Here is a 20,171-nt window from a genome sequence, read left to right on the forward strand (position 1 = left end):
GCACACCAATAGGATGTGTTGGTACACAAAACACATTGGGTGGAGCCCTATTGCTGATGCCATGCCGCCGCCATTGAGGATTGGTGGCCATCTTGGTACTAACTTTGCTATTATTTTTATTACTCCACGTGGATATTTTAAATTGTTACTCGTGACCATTATAATAAAGTACTACACTATTAAGCACCTTTCTGGCTCCTGTGGCTGAGCTAATTCCTCCCCAGAACCATTTTGGCACCCACCCTGATGGATGGAGCTGGATGACTAACCCAAAGCTGCCAGCATACCGCGGCACCCCCAGATGTGTGATGTGTATAACCCATGTGCATTAATACTTTTGTTCTAGTGAGTGTACACCCGTCCCAAGGGTGGATTACCTTTCACGAGTTCATGCACTGCTATCCGTCACGGATAAACCACACGTGCCATTCATAGGCACTCTCTGAGTTGGTACTCTCACACAAAGGACATTCCATTATTCAGGAATGATTATATGAACTTTTTTTAGCACCATTTACCAGTTTACATCATTATTGCACTTTTTTGCACTTTTTTGATTTTACATGTGTTTATGATTGATAACATGCATTTATAGCGCTGCACTATTACTTTAACATAGAATAGTTACATGATTAAAGAGAAGGAAGATATATAATTATATTGGGAAATTAGAACTAGACATTCCCAAATATTTGAGATATAAGTGTGAAAATGTTTGATATTTGAAAATAGAATGTATGACATTCATTAGGAAATGCATTAGTTGTCTGATCATTATGGAGAAATAGCAACCCAAAAAAAAAAAATAATATAGGTGTACTTTTTACTTTAAATTATAAGTATTCTCATATGCAAACAGAAAGTGCCAACGGGACAAAGCCCGCGGTTGTGCACCACCTAGTGAACATATCCGGCATTGCATCTAGAAATGTGCCAGACGTGATTCCGGATTTACTAACAGGAAAGAGTCTACAAGGTAGACTCTTTTCAATGAGTTTGCTAGACACCTTTCTGAAGACTGACAGGTCTTGATTGATTGAATTGAGTCTGCCTGAATGTTCAGCGTCTGCTGGTAGACTCAATTCTTAGTAAATCAGGGCCTATGTGTCTTTCACATAAAATCCCAATAAAATACATTTAAGTTTTTGGTTGTAACATGACAAATTGTGGAAATTTTTTTCACGGCACTGTATATCTGGACATCTAGACTAAGCAGTGCATCTGACACTGCATGCACAATTAATTATTTATTACAGATACTTAAATAGTGCTGACACTTTACATAGCATGCTACATATATTGTAAAATCACATCAGTCCTTTCCCTTAAGAAGCTTACAATTGAAGGTCCCTACCTCACATACATACATAACCCATTTAGACAGGAACCAGTTAACCTACCAGCATGTCTTTGGAGTGTGGGGGGAAATCAATGTACCGGAGGAAACCCACACTATATTTTGTGGTTTTTTGTTTTTTTAATATATACTATCATCAGAAGGCAATAGGCTCCTTGATGAGAGTATATGTATATATACCAGTTGTGATAGGTTCTCTTTGGAAACATATCAGTGGTCTAAACCGTCCCTTGATATTTCCCCCTTTGTGTTGGAGAAAAAAAGAGTCATCAGTTTCCTGCTCTCCTGTTGTCTGGGAACTGCTAAGTACTGAACCCCACATTAATTCACAAACTGTAGGCAATCTGTAAATTTGAGATGAATGTTCACTATCCTCCCCACTTACCATCCTGAACAGAAAAATGGTTGGTGAGAAAAGCATAATGCCAAGACGCCAATCTCATTGTCAAGTAAGGGCTGGGGGGGAGAGCAGCAATGTAGGAGGAGACATGAGGGGAATCAGAGGGTAGGGAGGTGATGGCAGAAGATAGGGCATGCTGTGGGGGGGGGGGCTTTAAATTTTATATGATTGCAATCAGCATCTTGTGAGCCCGTCATCACAGTTATTCATGGGTTGCCAGAGTTTATGGACCATTTTCTGCAGTGAACATGACCATACAGCATAACAGGTTGCAGTGGATGTGAGGGTCACTGGGCTGGCCTGCTACAAGCAGTTTTGTTCTTTTAATTTTTGCTTGGAGACACTTTAAGCAAATATTTTTTGTGAATCTGTTTCAAAAATTCTTACCTGCAGATCCTGTTGATAACAGTACTTCCCATGTAGGTCGCAGGTGCCGTGCAGGACTCCTGCAGACTGTCAGTGTGAGCTGTCAGCCCATACATCATACGGGCAGGCAGTTTCACATTGACAGGAAGAATCAATGAACTACCAGAGTGCTCAACAGCACTATGGTAGTTCATTGAGAAAAACAAGGCGACAGCCACAAAGGACATTGGTACATGTAGTTCATTCATTCACAGAACTCTGTGAATGAATGATGCGGCTGGGCATGCTGGGACCAGTGCCGCAAGTAGCACGTAACATGTTACACCCTAAATATAGGTGTAACATATACAGTAACATGTTATGAAAGGTGAACTTCTCCTTTAGACTGTCTCCCATCCTTGCAAGAAGCGTCTCAACTTGTTAAAAAACCTGAGGCAATACTGCTACAGATTCATATACACTTTATCAACATATACAGTACACAGTACATGCAGACGTATACGCGGGAGATTAATGTAATGAGTGTCTGTCTCTTTGACATTCTTCGTGAATTCCAGGGTCTCTCCCCTTACATGCCTGATAGCATATTTTTCTAATTGCACACTGAACCACATATGGGCAGCTAGCTCAGTGCACACTTGTATGTATGACACAATTTACTCCAACATGGAAGAGGTCTTACTTACCTCCACATTTCTTATCACGTTTGGTAAACCAGTCAAAGTGTTGCACCTAAAAACTGCCTGTTGCACAGCTTTCATTAATTTGACAGAACATTCTAAAAAGCCATAAACCCAGAAAAGTTTTGAGAACATTTTATTGAATTACCCGAGTCTTTTAGCTGAGGAGACACACTGGTATTTTGCTAGCCTGATAAAAACTGTATTAGTCATGCTGGGTTAATTTCAGTTCTGGCCAGGATGACCAGAAGCTTAGAGGCAATACATTTACATTACCAAAACCTCTAAACAGGTTTTCTTTACTGTTCAGCATTTCTCTTGGTATTTGCCTCTAAAGCGATTCAGTCAGTCCCAAAACAAATTCAAGATGTCACCTTTTCTATTTATCTGTAATTATATTCACCTTTTCCAGCGGCCTATGTTTTATACTTGAGCTATTTGCTAGTATTGTAGCATCTGTCAGAATCTTCAGGATTTAACACTTCTGGGAGTTTCAGATACCTGTGTTTCGTTCCCCCTGCTCTCCATCCTCAAAAACTCTGTCACTATAGGACACAGCAGTGAGGTAGAGGTTGGTGGCCATAGCACCTGGCAGGGACACGTTGATTACATTCTATGTGTTCATGGACACATAGGATAACATTCTGGGGGGTTTTCTGGCTGTAGAAAAAAATGGCAAAATCCAAAAACAGCAACTGTAAAACCGTCCAGTGTGCATGAGGACTAAAACATCGGCCTCCCAGCAATGAATATGTTTTACCCAGGTGGCAACAGATTAATAAATGTGCCAGAACTTAATTTTGGATGGATGGGGAAGGGTTAGAACTTCTTTCAGCTTTTAGATTCCTGCCTGTCTCTATTGGTGAGATGAGAAACAGGAAGTTATGAGAACTCTTGAACTGCCTATACTTAAAATCTATCTATGAGAGAGTCAAGGATTGCTAATGTATCACTACTACTATCATTACTAATGTACACTGCTACATTTGCACAAGTATTTAAAGTTTAGAATTTATTTTCATTTAGAAAACTTTTCTAAAAGCAGCTGGACTCACACAATGCAAAGTAATCATGTTATTCATCCATAACGATTAGCAACGTTTAGTTGCATACAGTTTAGCTTCATTTAGGAAAAGAAGGAAAGTGCTGTGTCAAAGGTCAACTTTTTGTATAGCAGCAGGAAATTACACACTTCTCCTTCCTGAAATGTTGGGTCTCATTCATCCTCTTGTTGGTATTCATTGAATACATTGAATCATAAGTATCATTAGCTACCTCAATCTATTGCCCATACCCATACCACAGTCATATACTGTACATAGTAATAAAGCCACTTTGAGGTGGAAACCAAATACCCTAGTTCCAGTTAGTTTTTTTTTTATTTGCGTGAGCAAACCAGAGCATCTAGAGGATTATCATAGGATGAACATACCTCTACGGTGGGAATATAGTGGAGTTTGGAGAGGTGAACCTAAAATAAACGTATTCAAGGCCATTCACACTTATTTGTATGTCTCATGCATATTCCATTGAAATCTATAGATATTCATTAAAGTGTAAGCACATCTTGCCATGCACATTGCAGTGCACTTTACATTGCATGTCAAAGCTTCTTCATGTGCGCCATGAAAGTGTATACATTGTAAGTATGTTTTTAATGTGTTTGCATTGATTTTAATAGACAACGCATCATACATACATACATACATACATACATACATACACACACACACAGTTAGGTCCATATGTATTTGGACACAGGCACAAGTTTTTTGATTTTTTTAAGTTATTTACCAAAACATATTCAAGCTATAGTTATATAATGGATATGGGCTTAAAGTGCACACTTTCAGGTTTAATTTGAGGGTATTTACATCCAAATTGAAGGAAGGGTTTAGGAATTACAGCTTTTAGGAATAGCCATCCCCCCTTTTTCAATTGACCAACAGTAATTGGACAATTGAATATAATCATAAATAAAATGTTCATTTGTAATATTTTGTTGAGAATCCTTTACTGACAATTACTGCCTGAAATCTGGAACACATGGACATTGTCAGGGAATGAGAAGATCGCCGCGGCGATCGAATCTGCACATGCGTAGAATCCTGACAAAACATACAGGCAGGCGGGCACTAGGACCCAGGCGTGCCTGTCACCAATGACGGCACCGGGCAAGCACTAGGAGCCAGGAGCGCCTGTCAGGAGTCGGGCGGGCTATTTAAACCCGGCTCTTGCAATGCTCAATTTGCGTATGGTCTTATCTGTGTTCCTGAGAGTAGATTGTTTGTTGCCGACCCTGCCTAACTTTGCTTTGCTGTCCGTCTCCTGTCCTGATCCCTGGCTTTGTCTGACCATTCTCCTGCTTAACCCCGCACGTTCTGACCCCCTGTTGACGAACCCGGCTTGTGACCTGTTTATCCCTCTGCCTGCTGATTCTGTACTACACCGCCACCACTGCTACCAACCCGGCCTGCCCGACGCTGCTCTAGTTACCTCCTACATCAGACTCTTACCCGCTATACACCTTCTACGGTGCCTCTACCACAGCTGGGTGAACCCAGGGGCCGCGACGTGGTCTCGGCCTGCTCCAAGTCCATCCCCACCATCAGGGGCCCTGGTGAACAAGCAGGTCGGAGCTTAGATTCCGCTCCTTGGGGGATTCCGGTCTGTGGAGTGCTAGAGGCTACCGTGGTTGGATTCCTGACAGACATAGACTGCTTTAGACTGGGTTTCCTCCTTTTTGATGCTTTGCCAGGCTCTAAATGCAGCTGTCTTCAGTTATTCTTTGTGGGTCTTTCTGCCTTTAGTCTTGCCTTCAGCAAGTGAAATGCATGCTCAATTGTGTTGAGATCAGGTGATTGACTTGGCCATTGCAGAATATTCCACTTCTTTTCCTTCAAAAGCTCCAGGGTTGCTTTTGCAGTGTGTTTTGGATCATTGTCCATTTGTACTGTGAAGCACCGTCCAGTCAACTTTGCTGCATTTGACTGAATCTGGGTTGACAGTATATCTCTAAACACTGCAAAATTAATCCAGCTGCTTCTATCTTCTGTCGCATCATCAATAAACACCAATGACCCAGTGCCACTGGAAGCCATGCATGCCCATGCCATCACACTGCCTCCACCATGTTTTACAGATGATGTTGTGTGCTTTGTATCATGAGCTATTCCAAGCCTTCTCCAAACTTTGTTCTTCCTGTCATTCTGGTACAGATTATTCTTCATTTCATCCGTCTAAAGAATGCATTTCCAGAACTGCTCTGCCTTGTTTAGATGTTTTTTGGCAAAGTCTAATCTGGCTTTTCTATTCTTCAGGCTTATGAATGGTTTGCACCTTGTAGTAAACCCTCTGTATTTGCTCTCCTGAAGTCTTCTCTTGATTGTAGACTTTGACAATGATACGCCCAACTCCTGGAGAGTGTCGTTCACTTGCCTGGATGTTGTGAATGGGTTTTTATTTACAATAGAAAGGATCCTGTGATCATCCACCACTGTTGTCTTCCATGGACGTCCATGCCTTTTTATGTTGCTAAGCTCCCCAGTGCATTCTTCTTTCCTCAGAATGTACCAAACTGTTGATTTGGCCACTCCTAATGTTGCTGCTATCTTTCTGATGGATTTGTTTCATTTTTGAAGCCTTACAATGGCCTGTTTCACTTGCATGGACAGCTCCTTTGAACGCATGATGTAGGTTCACAGCAATAGATTCCAAATGCAAATGCCACACTTAGAATCAACTCCAGACCTTTTACCTGCTTAACTGATGAAGAAATAATGGAGTAGCCCACACCTGGCCATGAAACAGCTTTTGATTCAATTGTCCAATTACTTTTGGTCCCTTGAAAAAGGGGGGGGGTGGCTACTCTTAAGAGCAGTAATTCCTAAACCCTTCTTCCAATTTGGATGTACATACCCTCAAATTAAACCTGTGAGTGTGCACTTTCAGCCCATATCCATTATAGAACTATAGCTTGAATATGTTTTGGTAAATAACTTTAAAAATTTTAAATTTTGCCTGAGTCCAAATATATGTGGACCGAACTGTATATATACAGTATAGGAGATACTGTATATGTATGCGTGTGCATGTGTGTGTATATATATATATATATATATATATATATGTGTGTGTGTGTGTGTGTGTGTGTGTGTGTGTGTATATATATATATATATATATATATATATATATATATATATATATATATATATAATACATATATTAGTATCTCACATAAGTGAGTTCACCCCTCACATTTTTGTAAATATTTTATTATATCTTTTCATGTGACAACACTGAAGAAATGACACTCTGCTACAATGTAAAGTGGTACAGCTTGTATAAAAGTGTAAATTTGCTATCCCCTCAAAATAACTCAACACTCATCCATTAAATGTTTAAAGTGGAGTTCCATGTGAAAAAAAAAATGAAAACTGTAGCTGCTGACTTTTAAAATACAGCCACTTACCTGTCCCTCGGTCCAGCGGTGTCCTCACCACCACTGATTTCACTGGCCGTCTTCTCTCCCTGGTGCCGGCATCTTTAGGCATGCGTGAAAAGCACTGTGCTTTGTGAATGGCCCCATAGTCTTCTGGGACCTGTCACATGTCCCAGAAGACTACGGGGAGGGAGGGGGGAGGACAACTTCCACTTCCGATCGCCTAGGCGATCGCAGTGGGAGCGGGTACCTGTCGAATTCTGGTACCCCCCCCCCCCTGCTAAAGGTGCCAATCTTTAACCTTTTGGGTTACAGTACAAAGTACAGTTTCAACTGCATAAATTCATAAAGCGTATCATAAATGCAAATAACATTCAATAACTATCATGTGCGAACGGCACATGGTGAGAATAGATAATGTTCAGATAATGTTCAAATCAACTTATCAGAAAGTAGAAATAAAGCATGCTTTGATGTGCTGGATGGTTGGCCAGTACACAGAAAAAGAAGTCTGACAATAGCACAACCACCAACACAAGTCAAAGAGCATAGTATTTTTGAAAAACTAATATCTTCTGAACTATGGGACATACAAGACGTCACATAGGTCGCGGGAGAGCCAAGAAACAGAAACCAAGGGAAAAAAGAGAGAGAGATAGAAGGAAAAAAAAAATTAAAGAGAGTGGACATCAAGGATGTCTGAAGCCCCCCAGAAGGGTGGAGCAAATTAAATTAAACGGGAAGTAAATGTATTCATTGAGTTCTCAGGATGGGCATGCTGGATCCAAGGAGTCCAACTTTTGAGAAATCTCTCGTGGGTGTCAGAGAGGATACTGGACAGTTTCTCATTTAGTAAGAAAAAATCTGCTATGCACTTCCATAAAGGGCACAAACTGCTGTTTCCAGGCTTTGGCTATGGTTTGGCTGCCAGTAATACATGGGTGGCCAATTTAAATTGGTGTTTAGAAATGCCCAGGGATTTTAAATGTAAGAGAGTATACCAGGGGCCTCTTGGAAAAAGGCAGGTGAGTAGTGATTGGAGTAGTTTAAGAACCTTAAGCCAAAATCTAGAGCGCATGCGGCATGTCCACCATAGGGATGCCATTAAAGTTTATGTGAGTTTAAAGGCAGGCGTCCCAATACTTTTGCCAATATATAGTTTGTGTGTGTATATATATATATATATATATATATATATATATATATTATGTGTATATACAGTTGTGCTCAAACATTTGTATACCCTGGCAGAAATTTTGGAAAACATGACTGATCATTCCAAAAGAACTGTCTTTTATTTAAGAATAGTGATCATATGAAGTCATTTATTATCACATAGTTGTTTGGCTTCTTTTTAAATCAAAATAATATAAAAAAACCCAGTGAGGCTTGTCAAGGTGTTGCCGGGCATATGGTAACCAGGCTTTTTTGTGGCATTGGCGCAGTAAAGGCTTTTTTCTGGAAACTCGACCATGCAGCTCATTTGTGTTCAAGTATTGTCATATTGTGCTCCTTAACCACTTGCCCTCCTGAGGATTTACCCTCCTGGCTGACAAGGCCTCTTTTTGCTACTCGGCGCTGCACTAATTCAACTGATAATTGCGCGGTCATGCAATGCTGCACCCAAACTAAATTTACGTCCTTTTTTTCACACAAATAGAGCTTCCTTTCGGTGGTATTTTATCACCTGTGCGCTTTTTATTTTTCACGCTATAAACAAAAAAAGACCAAAAATTTTGAAGAAAAACTATATTTTTTACTTTCAGCTATAAGCCAATAAGTGTACAGTGGGGATCGAAAGTTTGGGCACCCCAGCTAAAAATTTGTATTAATGTGCATAAAGAAGCCAAGGAAAGATGGAAAAGTCTCCAAAAGGCATCAAATTACAGATTAGACATTCTTATATGTCAACAAAAGTTAGATTTTATTTCTATCATTTACACTTTCAAAATAACAGAAAACAAAAAAATGGCATCTGCAAAAGTTTGGGCACCCTGCAGAGTTAATATCTTGTACTGCCCCCTTTGGCAAGTATCACAGCTTGTAAACGCTTTTTGTAGCCAGCCAAGAGTCTCAATTCTTGTTTGAGGTATCTTCTTCCTTACAAAAGTCTTCCAGTTCTTTGAGATTTCTGGGCTGTCTGTCACGCACTGCTCTTTTAAGGTCTATCCATAGATTTTCAATTATGTTGAGGTCAGGAGATTGTGAAGGCCATGGCAAAACCTTCAGTTTACGCCTCTTGATGTAATCCCCCATGGATTTCGAGATGTGTTTAGGATCATTATCCATTTGTAGAAGCCATCCTCTCTTTAACGTCAGCTTTTTCACAGATGGCATCAAGTTACCATCCAAAATTTGCTGAAATTTTATTGAATCCATTTTTCCTTCTACTCGTGAGATGTTCCCTGTGCCACTGGCTGCAACACAACCCCAAAGCATGATTGATCCAACCCTATGCTTAACAGTTGGACAGAGGTTCTTTTCTCTAAATTCTGTGCCCCTTCTTCTCCAAACGTACCTTTGCTCATTCCGGCCAAAAAGTTCAATTTTAACCTCATCGGTCCACAGAACTTGTTTCCAAAATGCATCAGGCTTGTCTATATGTTCATTTGCAAAGTTCAAATGATGATTTTTGTGGTGAGGACGTAGAAGAGGTTTTCTTCTGATGACTCTTCCATGAAGACCATATTTGTACAAGTATCTCTTTATAGTGGAATAGTGTACCACAACTCCAGTGTCTGCCAGATCTTTCTGAAGGGATCGTGCAGTCAAACGTGGGTTTTGAATTGTTTTTCTCACAATCCTGCGAGCTGTTCTGTCTGATATTTTTCTTGGTCTTCCAGATCTTGCTTTAACTTCCACTGTTCCTGATGACTGCCATTTCTTAATTACATTCCTAACAGAGGATATTGACATCTGAAAACGCTTTGCTATCTTCTTATAGCCTTCTCCAGCTTTGCGAGCGTCAACTATTTTCAGTTTCAGTTTTCTAGACAACTGCTTAGAAGAACCCATGGTGCTGATTGTTGGGGCAAGGTCAGATGAGTCTGGGCATTTAAAACCTTTGAGATTGACATAACCTGGTCTTCCCAGACGATGATTGAGAACAATCCATGACACTGGCAGGTTTCAGCTTTGCAAAGGGGGCAGTGCATGCTATATATTCTGCAGGGTGCCCAAACTTTTGCAGACACCATTTTTTTGTTTTCTGTTATTTTGAAAGTGTAAATGATGGAAATAAAATCTAACTTTTGTTGACATATTATAAGAATGTCTAATCTGTAATTTGATGCCTTTTGGAGATTTTTTGGATCTTTCCTTGGCTTCTTTATGCACATTAATACAAATTTTTAGCTGGGGTGCCCAAACTTTCGATCCCCACTGTATATTGATTGCTTTGTGTGAAAGTTATAGCGTCTAAAAACTATGGTATAGATACTGCAATTTACGCCATTTTTTTGCTATACAGCGCTGCGCTAGTTTAACGCAGTCATGCAATACGCAGTCATGCAATACGGTACATAAATGAAATTTAGATGCTTTTTTTCCCACAAATTGAGCTTTCTTTCGGTGGTATTTGATCGCCTGTGCGGTTTTTATTTTTTGCGCTATAAAAAAAAAAAGACTGACAATTTTGAGAAAAAAAAACAATATTTTGGACTTTTTGCTATAAAACATGTCCAGTAAAAAAAATGTAAAAATCAAATTTAGTCATACATTTCTGCCAAAATGTATTCTGCGACATGTCTTTGCTTAAAAAAAATCCCAATACGTGTAAATTAATTGGTTTACGTGAAAGTTATAGCGTCTACAAATGGCGGGAAAGATACTGTTTTTTTTTTTCTATTATACTAATAATGGCAGCGATCAGCGACTTATAGCGGCAATCAGCGATTTATGACAGTGATCAGCGACCTATGGCGGGACTACGGCGGACATTTTGACACTGGGTGGGGAACTGACTTGGGGTCACTGACATCTCCAGTGACACCAATACAGTGATCAGTGCAAAAAAAAAAAACACTGACACTGTACTAATGGCACTGGGGAGGAAGGGGTTAACTTTTTTATTCAATGAAAGGGTTAACTGTGTGAGGGGAGTGTTTTACTAGGGGGCGGGGTGTGTACTGCAAGGGAACACGTTGATCCGGAGAGATAAACTCTTCTCTCTGGATCAGCATGTCAGGAGCTGTCAGGGAACTGACAGAAAGCAGAGGTGCAGTGTAAACACTGCAGCCATGCTCTCTGGCAGTGATTGCCGCTAATCGCTGGGACACGGCAGGTAATGACCGGCTGTAACCTGGTGACTGACACCGATCAGCGGCGCAGGTAGGGCGGTGGCGCGCCTCATGCACACCCCCTACCTGTTTTGCAAAAGCACATTTTAAAACATGGTTTTGCGCAGCCGTGCTGCCCTGCCACCGTATTTCTATAGTGGCTGGTCGGCAAGAAGTTAATAAAACACGCCGTCTTTTTGCAGAGCAGCCTGCATTTCTCCTGAGCTTACCTGTGGGTTTTCTTTGTAACCCAAACAATTCTTCTGGAAGTTGTGGCTGCAATCTTTCTTTGTCTACCTGACTGTGGTTTGGTATCAAGAGATCCCTGAACTTTCCACTTTTTTTTTAAAGGTGTTTATTTAGTTTGTTTTTATAAACCATTTACAATAAGCAAAGAAAGAAAAAACAACAACAGGAGCCGCAAACCGAAAACATGAGAGTAAAAGTTACATAAAATAGGGGAATAAAACAGTAAACCAGTTATTCCCTGGGGCTACCTTGAGCCCACCTAAAAGAATGGTGACAGTTCTTTTTACATTCCATAGTGAATAGAAGAATCAAAAGCAAACTAACAAACACACATGTGCCACCTATTCAACTTTCCATGTCTTAATAAGTGATTGAACAGTGCTGGCTGGCATATTCAAGACTTTGAATATTTTTTTATATAATTTTCCATCTTTTATAAAGTTCCATTATCTTGGTCTTTTGACAGTTCTTTTCTGCTCCCCATGGCTCAGTATTTAGCTAACAAACTCAATGACTTTTTATACACAGACACTAATTGCAATTTAAAAAGCCACAGATGTCGGAAATTAACCTTTAATTGTCATTTTAACCTGTGTGGATCGCCTTGTGTGTCTGTACCAAGGCCAAACATTCCAGGGTATGTAAACTTTGATCAGGGCCATTTGGGTGATTTCTGTTATCAATATGATTTAAAAAGGAGCCAAACAACTATGTGATAATATATGGCTTGATATGATCACTATCTTTAATTAAAATACATTTTTTGGCATGATCAGTCATATTTTCAATATAGATGCAAAAATGTCATGATTTCTGCCATGGTATGTAAACTTTTGAGCACAACTGTATATCCATATATACTGTATATCTCAGTCAGCACATAAGCAGTTTATCATAAAATCCTAATTTTAATATACAAAGTATTATATTAAAATAGGTAAAAAAAATAATCATAAAAATGCCTTATACAGTCACACCTCTTAACTCAAGTCCTATCATGTGTATTGGATTATCATAGTTTAAACAGGTTCGTTGTTTTTCTATTATCACACAATGGAGTTTTAAATGAGCCCAAAATCTCTACGTGTTTCATTGAACTTTCTATCACATTCTTCATCACTCTAAAACAGGGGTCCTCAAACTTTTTAAACAGGGGACCAGTTCACTGTCCCTCAGACCGTTGGAGGGCCGGACTATAGTTTTAAAAAAAAAAAAAACTATGAACAAATGCGGACACAGTACAGGAGATGACCAGAGACTGCAGACATAGTACAGGAGATGACCAGAGACTGCGGACATAGTACAGGAGATGACCAGAGACTACGGACATACTACAGGAGATGACCAGAGACTGCGGACACAGTACAGGAGATGACCAGAGACTGCGGACACGGTACAGGAGATGACCAGAGACTGCGGACACGGTACAGGAGATGACCAGAGACCGCGGACACGGTACAGGAGATGACCAGAGACCGCGGACACGGTACAGGAGATGACCAGAGACCGCGGACACGGTACAGGAGATGACCAGAGACCGCGGACACGGTACAGGAGATGACCAGAGACCGCGGACACGGTACAGGAGATGACCAGAGACCGCGGACACGGTACAGGAGATGACCAGAGACCGCGGACACGGTACAGGAGATGACCAGAGACCGCGGACACGGTACAGGAGATGACCAGAGACCGCGGACACGGTACAGGAGATGACCAGAGACCGCGGACACGGTACAGGAGATGACCAGAGACTGCAGATAGTACAGGAGATTACCAGAGACTGCGGACATGGTACAGGGGATGACCAGAGACTGCGGACACGGTACAGGAGATGACCAGAGACTGCGGACACGGTACAGGAGATGACCAGAGACTGCGGACACGGTACAGGAGATGACCAGAGACTGCAGATAGTACAGGAGATGACCAGAGACTGCGGACATGGTACAGGAGATGACCAGAGACTGCAGATAGTACAGGAGATTACCAGAGACTGCGGACATGGTACAGGGGATGACCAGAGACTGCGGACATGGTACAGGAGATGACCAGAGACTGCGGACACGGTACAGGAGATGACCAGAGACTGCGGACACGGTACAGGAGATGACCAGAGACTGCAGATAGTACAGGAGATGACCAGAGACTGCGGACACGGTACAGGGGATGACCAGAGACTGCGGACACGGTACAGGGGATGACCAGAGACTGCGGACACGGTACAGGAGATGACCAGAGACTGCGGACACGGTACAGGAGATGACCAGAGACTGCGGACACGGTACAGGGGATGACCAGAGACTGCGGACACGGTACAGGAGATGACCAGAGACTGCGGACACGGTACAGGAGATGACCAGAGACTGCGGACACGGTACAGGAGATGACCAGAGACTGCGGACACGGTACAGGAGATGACCAGAGACTTCGGACACGGTACAGGGGATGACCAGAGACTGCGGACACGGTACAGGAGATGACCAGAGACTGCGGACACGGTACAGGGGATGACCAGAGACTGCGGACACGGTACAGGAGATGACCAGAGACTGCGGACACGGTACAGGGGATGACCAGAGACTGCGGACACGGTACAGGGGATGACCAAAGACTGCGGACACGGTACAGGGGATGACCAGAGACTGCGGACACGGTACAGGAAATGACCAGAGACTGCGGACACGGTACAGGAGATGACCAGAGACTGCAGATATACAACGGCGGCGGGAATACTGGGCCGGCCGCTCCAAAAGACGCACAGACATTTCCGCCCAAGTGTGTCTTATGGAGCAAAATAGTGCCCCATCATTGCTGTCAGTGGGAGGAATAGTGCCCCATCATTGGTGTCAGTGGGAAGAAACGTGCCCCATCATTAATGTCAGTGGGAGGAATAGTGCCCCATCTTTGGTGTCAGTGGGAAGAAACGTGCCCCATCATTGGTGTCAGTGGGGGGAGGAATAGTGCCCCATCATTGGTGTCAGTGGGGGGAGGAATAGTGCCCCATTGTTGGTGTCAGGGGGGAAGGAATAGTGCCCCATCGTTGGTGTCAGTGTGGGGGGATAGTGTCCCCCGTCATTGGTGTCAGTAAGGGAAGGGGATAGTGTCCCATCATTGGTGTCAGTGGGAGGAATAGTGTCCCATCATTGGTGTCAGTGGGTGATTGGCCGCCTGTGTGCCTTTCCTGAGCTACAGTTCTGGCGCCCAATCACCGGTGAGGAGGCTGAGCTGAGCGGCAGGAGTGAGGGAGTGGCCGGAGTGAATGAAGGAGCAGCGCTTCCTGGACTGGATCATCGTGGGACTGGGACTGCAGCCAGGTTAAGTACAGCAGCCCCCTGCCCACCCCTGTACTTAGTGTCCCTTCCTCGCGGAAAATACGCCCCTGCCGGCGGGCCAGATAAATGGCCTTGGCGGGCCTCTTGTAGCCCGCGGGCCATAGTTTGAGGACCCCTGCTCTAAAACATATACATGTGTCAAATACTGTATATATACATATACAGTATCCCAAAAATACATAATATGATCTTCTATTTGGGGATTATTATACCTATGACAATATTTAATTATTAGGTCTATATGCCCATTATGAAGTTTGGGATCATGAAGTGCACTGACCATGTTTATTTTCAGTTAGTAGTACTGACTTTTGTTGTTTTTGGAGGTAAGTATAAGGGACATGTAGGTTCTGATCAGAAATAAAAAAAAAGATTATTTTACACCATGATTAATTCTGTCTAGTGTGTATTTTACTACTCTGTTTATTTATGCAGTGCTTTTCTAACTGCTTCATATCCCAGTCACACAGCTAATCTAGTTGTGATTCTGGAAGTACTATTATTGGCTATTTGAAGTGATGATTTGCCAAACGGAATGAACGCAGTTTGATTTTCATAGGCTAACTAGATCATGCAAATCTGAGGGAAGCAAATAAATTGTTTTGACAAGTTAACTGAAAAAATGACATAGATGTCTAAGAGTAATACATATATGCAAACTAAGCTGTCATGTTTACAAAATGTTTTTTTTTTCTGCTAGAGGAGAGTGTTGAGTGGAGTACATAGCCGGCATGATGTAATCAGAGTTATGTGCTTAAAATGTGTACTTGACACAGCAATTTGTAGCTTTGTGCTGAAAATGTTGCTATTTTTACACTGTGCTTGCCAGCAGAATATGAATGCAGGATATTTCTAGGACATGTACTTGTACTCCCTAGGGTTGTATCTCAGGATAACAGTATACTGGGCAGTTAGCGACACTGCTAGTGGAGTTCATGATACATTCCAGTTATATAAAGACATATTTAATAAGATGCTAGTCAACCACAAATTGATAACTCCCTTTTGGGTAACTGTTGCTAGGTTTAGTTAACTAATGGCTAAATACTGTATTTGATTTTATATTGTATACAGTTCTGGGTTACTTTAAAATTGTTCAATTGAATGTCGTATGTACTGATCAGAAGAAGGTCATGGAGTAGATAGTGGGGTGAGAGTGGGGTGAGGTAGAATCTGAAATTCAAATAAGTAATTTTTTTGTAAAATGGAGCTATGTTGTTATGAGATAATTGCCGTTTGAACAGGGTAACCTTTTGTAGATGTAGCAAAATATTTTATTAGAATATGTTTTTTTACTAATATTACTTTTATCCTTGCAGATGCCAGTATGGAATCTGCTGGTGAAGATCAGCTAAGCTTTGCCTTGCTGGATTCTGCCGTGGATATGTTTCCAGGACATTTGGAGTGTCAACAGATCCTTGCAGACATTGATGAGAAGCTGAAAGAGAATTCTTTATGGTAATGTAATAAGTCTCCTGATTTGTTCCTTAGCTATTTTTATGTTCAAAATTTTGATAGTGGAATGGTGTTACTTGACTACTTTACTGTTGTGGTTGTGAATAGGGATGAGCTGGGTTTGGACCCAAACTCAGTCCAAACACAGTTTGCCTAAACACAAATGAAGCTATCACAAAATCACACCCCCACCGTCCCAGTGAGTTGCGGTTTGAGATTTCCACCTCTTTCCCCTGCAACTGCATGTAACAAAGGGACAAGGATGCGCATAATATTATTGACCTAGTATTTCCACATGGAACTAGCAATATAGCTAACTGTCACGTCGGGCCGGATTCCGTTCAGACAAAACCAGGCTTATCTATTGTTATGAATCCTATGTGTTTTAAGTGGCCAAATCACCAGTCTGCATTGCTAATGGAAAACTGCTAGGTCAGGGGTGGGCAAATTAATATCCAAGCGCTAGCAGGATTTATGAGCCAGCTCAACTGGCAAAAACTAAACCTTAAGACTTAGGTGACATCTGTAATTTGTAAGAGCTACCTGGCTCTTAAGGTTTGCTAGGTACAACTTAAAAAAAAAAAAGACCGTCTAAGTTGGAAGTGGACTGGTTGCTGGTGTCCAAAACCCCTCACACTTTGAAACAAGCTCATTTAATAGCCTAATATTTAGTAGTCCACCATAAGGAAGTTGCCTTATATACCGTGTTCCAAATTATTAGGCAAATTCTATTTAAGTGTCACAAAGATTAAATATTTCATTTTTCAGTTTAACTCATGGATAGCATTGTGTCTCAGGGCTCTTTTGATCACTGAAAACAATCTCGGACACCTGTGATAATTAGATTGCCCGGTGAGCCCAATTTAAGGAAAAACTACTAAAGGAGGGTGTTCCACATTATTAAGCAGAGCACCATTTTCAAGCAATATGGGGAAGAAAAATGATCTCTCTGCTGCCGAAAAGAGTGAAATAGTTCAATGCCTTGGACGAGATATGAAAACATTAGATATTTCACGAAAACTTGAGCGTGATCATCGCACTATTAAGAGATTTGTGGCTGATTCAGAGCACAGACGGGTTCGTGCAGATAAAGGCACATTGAGGAAGATTACTGCCAGATCCATGCATCGGATCAAGAGAGCAGCTGCTAAAATACCATTACATAGCAGCAAGCAGATATTTGAAGCTGCTGGTGCCTCTGGAGTCCCACGGACATCAAGGTGTAGAGTCCTCCAGAGTCTTTCAACTGTGCATAAACCTTCTATTCGGCCACCAATAACCAATGCTCACAAGCAGAAACGGCTGCATTGGGCAGAAAAATACATGAAGACTAATTTTCAAACAGTCCTGTTCACTGATGAGTGCCGTGCAATGCTGGATGGTCCAGATGGATAGAGTAGTGGATGGTTGGTGAATGGCCACCCTGTTCCAACAAGGCTGCGACGTCAGCAAGGCGGTGGTGGAGGAATGTTTTGGGCCGGAATCATGGGAACAGAGCTGGTCGGCCCCGTTAGGGTCCCCGAAGGTGTAAAGATGACCTCTGCAAAGTATTTGGAGTTTATGACTGACCACTTTCTTCCCTGGTACAGAAGGAAGAACTATGCTTTCCGTAATAAAATCATCTTCATGCATGACAATGCACCATCTTATGCTGCAAAGAATACCTCTGCATCAATGGCTGCTATGGGGATAAAAGGAGAGAAAGTCATGGTGTGGCCTCCATCCTCCCCTGACCTCAATCCTACTGAGAACCTTTGGAGCATCCTCAAGCAAAAGATCTATGAGGGTGGGAGGCAGTTTACATCCAAACAGCAGCTCTGGGAGGCTATTCTGACATCTTGCTAACAAATTCAAGCAGAAACTGTCCAAAAACTCACAAGTTCAATAGATGCTAGACTTGTGAAGCTGCTATCAAATAAGGGGTCCTATGTTAAAATGTAACGTGACCTGGTAAAATGTTTAATAAGTTAAAATGTTGTTAAAAGTTTGATTGAAATAGCTTTTGATTTCAGTAAATATGCTGCAAACACAACAAATGACAATTTTCAGTTCTTTACGACCTATAAAGTGTTTTGAAACTTACTGTGCGTAATAATTGGAACAGTGCATTGTAAGTGTTTTATGTTTAAAAAAAATCCTGTTATCATTAGGAGGTTTGTTCAGTAAAATTTGAATTGTACTCTTAATAGTTGATAACATGAGAATTATGCTGACTGTTATTTACATCAATTATTTAGGTAAATGAGAAAAATATCATTTGCATAATAATTTGGAACACGGTGTATAATTTGGTTCTGAGAAAGGGCAATTTTGGTGTATTTGAATGCCAGGTAGAGATTTCATATGCCAGATTTCCCATACGTGGCCGTAGAATGCTTACATTGTAGAGGGCCTGTTTGTATTGTTGACTGCTACTATATTATACTGGATCTGGCCAACGTGTCTTAGCATATGCTATCAAGCACCAAGAACCACTGTTTCTGGTTGTAACACATTCTACAAGAGTGGTAAGTGCATCTTGGGCATTCTGCCATCAGGCATTGATATCTCCTGTTTGTAAAGTGGGCACTTAGTAATCAATTTATACATTCATCAACTTTTACAAAGTGGATGTGGCAGCTGCTGCCATTTTTGGACGTTAACTTGGACATTAAGTTTTTCAGGCGGCAGTTTGATTGGCCTGTATTTTTTTTTCTTTTTTTTGCCCTGTTATGGCACTTCTTTGGGATGTCTGAGCAGGTGATGATCTAAAGCAGAGCTGTATCCTTCAATGTACAAGAGAGAAAAAAGGATTCTTTTGTACTTGCCATAAAATCCTTTTTTCTTAATTTAGTGGAGGACACAGCACCTGCCCAACTTGCCTAGTTGCTGTCAATGTACTTACATTTTTTTGCTTTTTAAACTGCTGTGTTATATAACTGAGCTTGTTCCACAGTGTGTGTGCCGGTAAGGGAGGTTAGCTGCCAGCAGAGGCTGCTCATAGGCTACCTTTTCTTTTTTAGCTGTATCTAGAGTCCTACTCCAACATGTGGCGTGATACCCAGTAGGTGATGATCTAGAGCAGAGCCATGTCCTGCAATGAATGCATAGAGAAGGATTTTATGGTGAGTGTAAAAAATCATTCACTTTATGAGTTAAATTAGGCATCCAGTTTGTACCAAATGGAGCAATTTAAAATGTAAATAAATGCTTGCAGAGGTATAATGCTTCCAGACCTCAGCTTTGTCAGTGCTTATAAATTACCCTTAGCTCATCCCACAGTACAGCAGGTTGTTAGGACCCAGTTATTTATTGAGGATTGAGTGGAGGTGGCCTTCCTCGCTGAATTTAGGAAATGTCCACATTTGCATATTTCAGGTGTCTGTAGTTTGGATGCTCTGAGAACACTCTGTATCAATGGATTTCAGCCCACAACACAAGTTTTTCTCCAGTGTTTAAAAAGATGACTGAGAGAAGTCATATAACCCCTAGGTTATATTCTCATTGGATGTTTTTAACGTCACTGTTCAAGGCGTGTGATATGCCACTGCATGTTATTCTATGTGTCCATGCACACATAGGCGTTTAGGGGAGTTTAGAGGCAGAAAAAAAAAAACTATCAGCGCCTCCA

The 20,171-nt window shown here is 41.5% G+C and overlaps 1 protein-coding gene across 2 annotated transcripts in view; it reads left to right on the forward strand.

Annotated features, from left to right (window-relative positions):
• The window catches only part of KIAA0825 (KIAA0825 ortholog), a 515,459-nt gene that overhangs the window by 9,908 nt on the left and 485,380 nt on the right, over nucleotides 1–20,171 (forward strand). For both annotated transcript variants that reach the window (XM_089679161.1, XM_089679162.1), the window contains exon 2: nucleotides 16,426–16,564. In XM_089679161.1, the coding sequence (XP_089535287.1) occupies nucleotides 16,434–16,564 (131 nt within the window). In that variant the 5' untranslated portion in view covers nucleotides 16,426–16,433. The remainder of the gene's footprint in view (nucleotides 1–16,425; nucleotides 16,565–20,171) is intronic.

The sequence above is a fragment of the Staurois parvus genome, unplaced genomic scaffold, assembly GCF_062004578.1.
Source record: "Staurois parvus isolate SC_StPar_1 unplaced genomic scaffold, SC_StPar_1.0 ptg000218l, whole genome shotgun sequence".
In the NCBI taxonomy this organism is placed as follows: Eukaryota; Metazoa; Chordata; class Amphibia; order Anura; family Ranidae; genus Staurois; species Staurois parvus.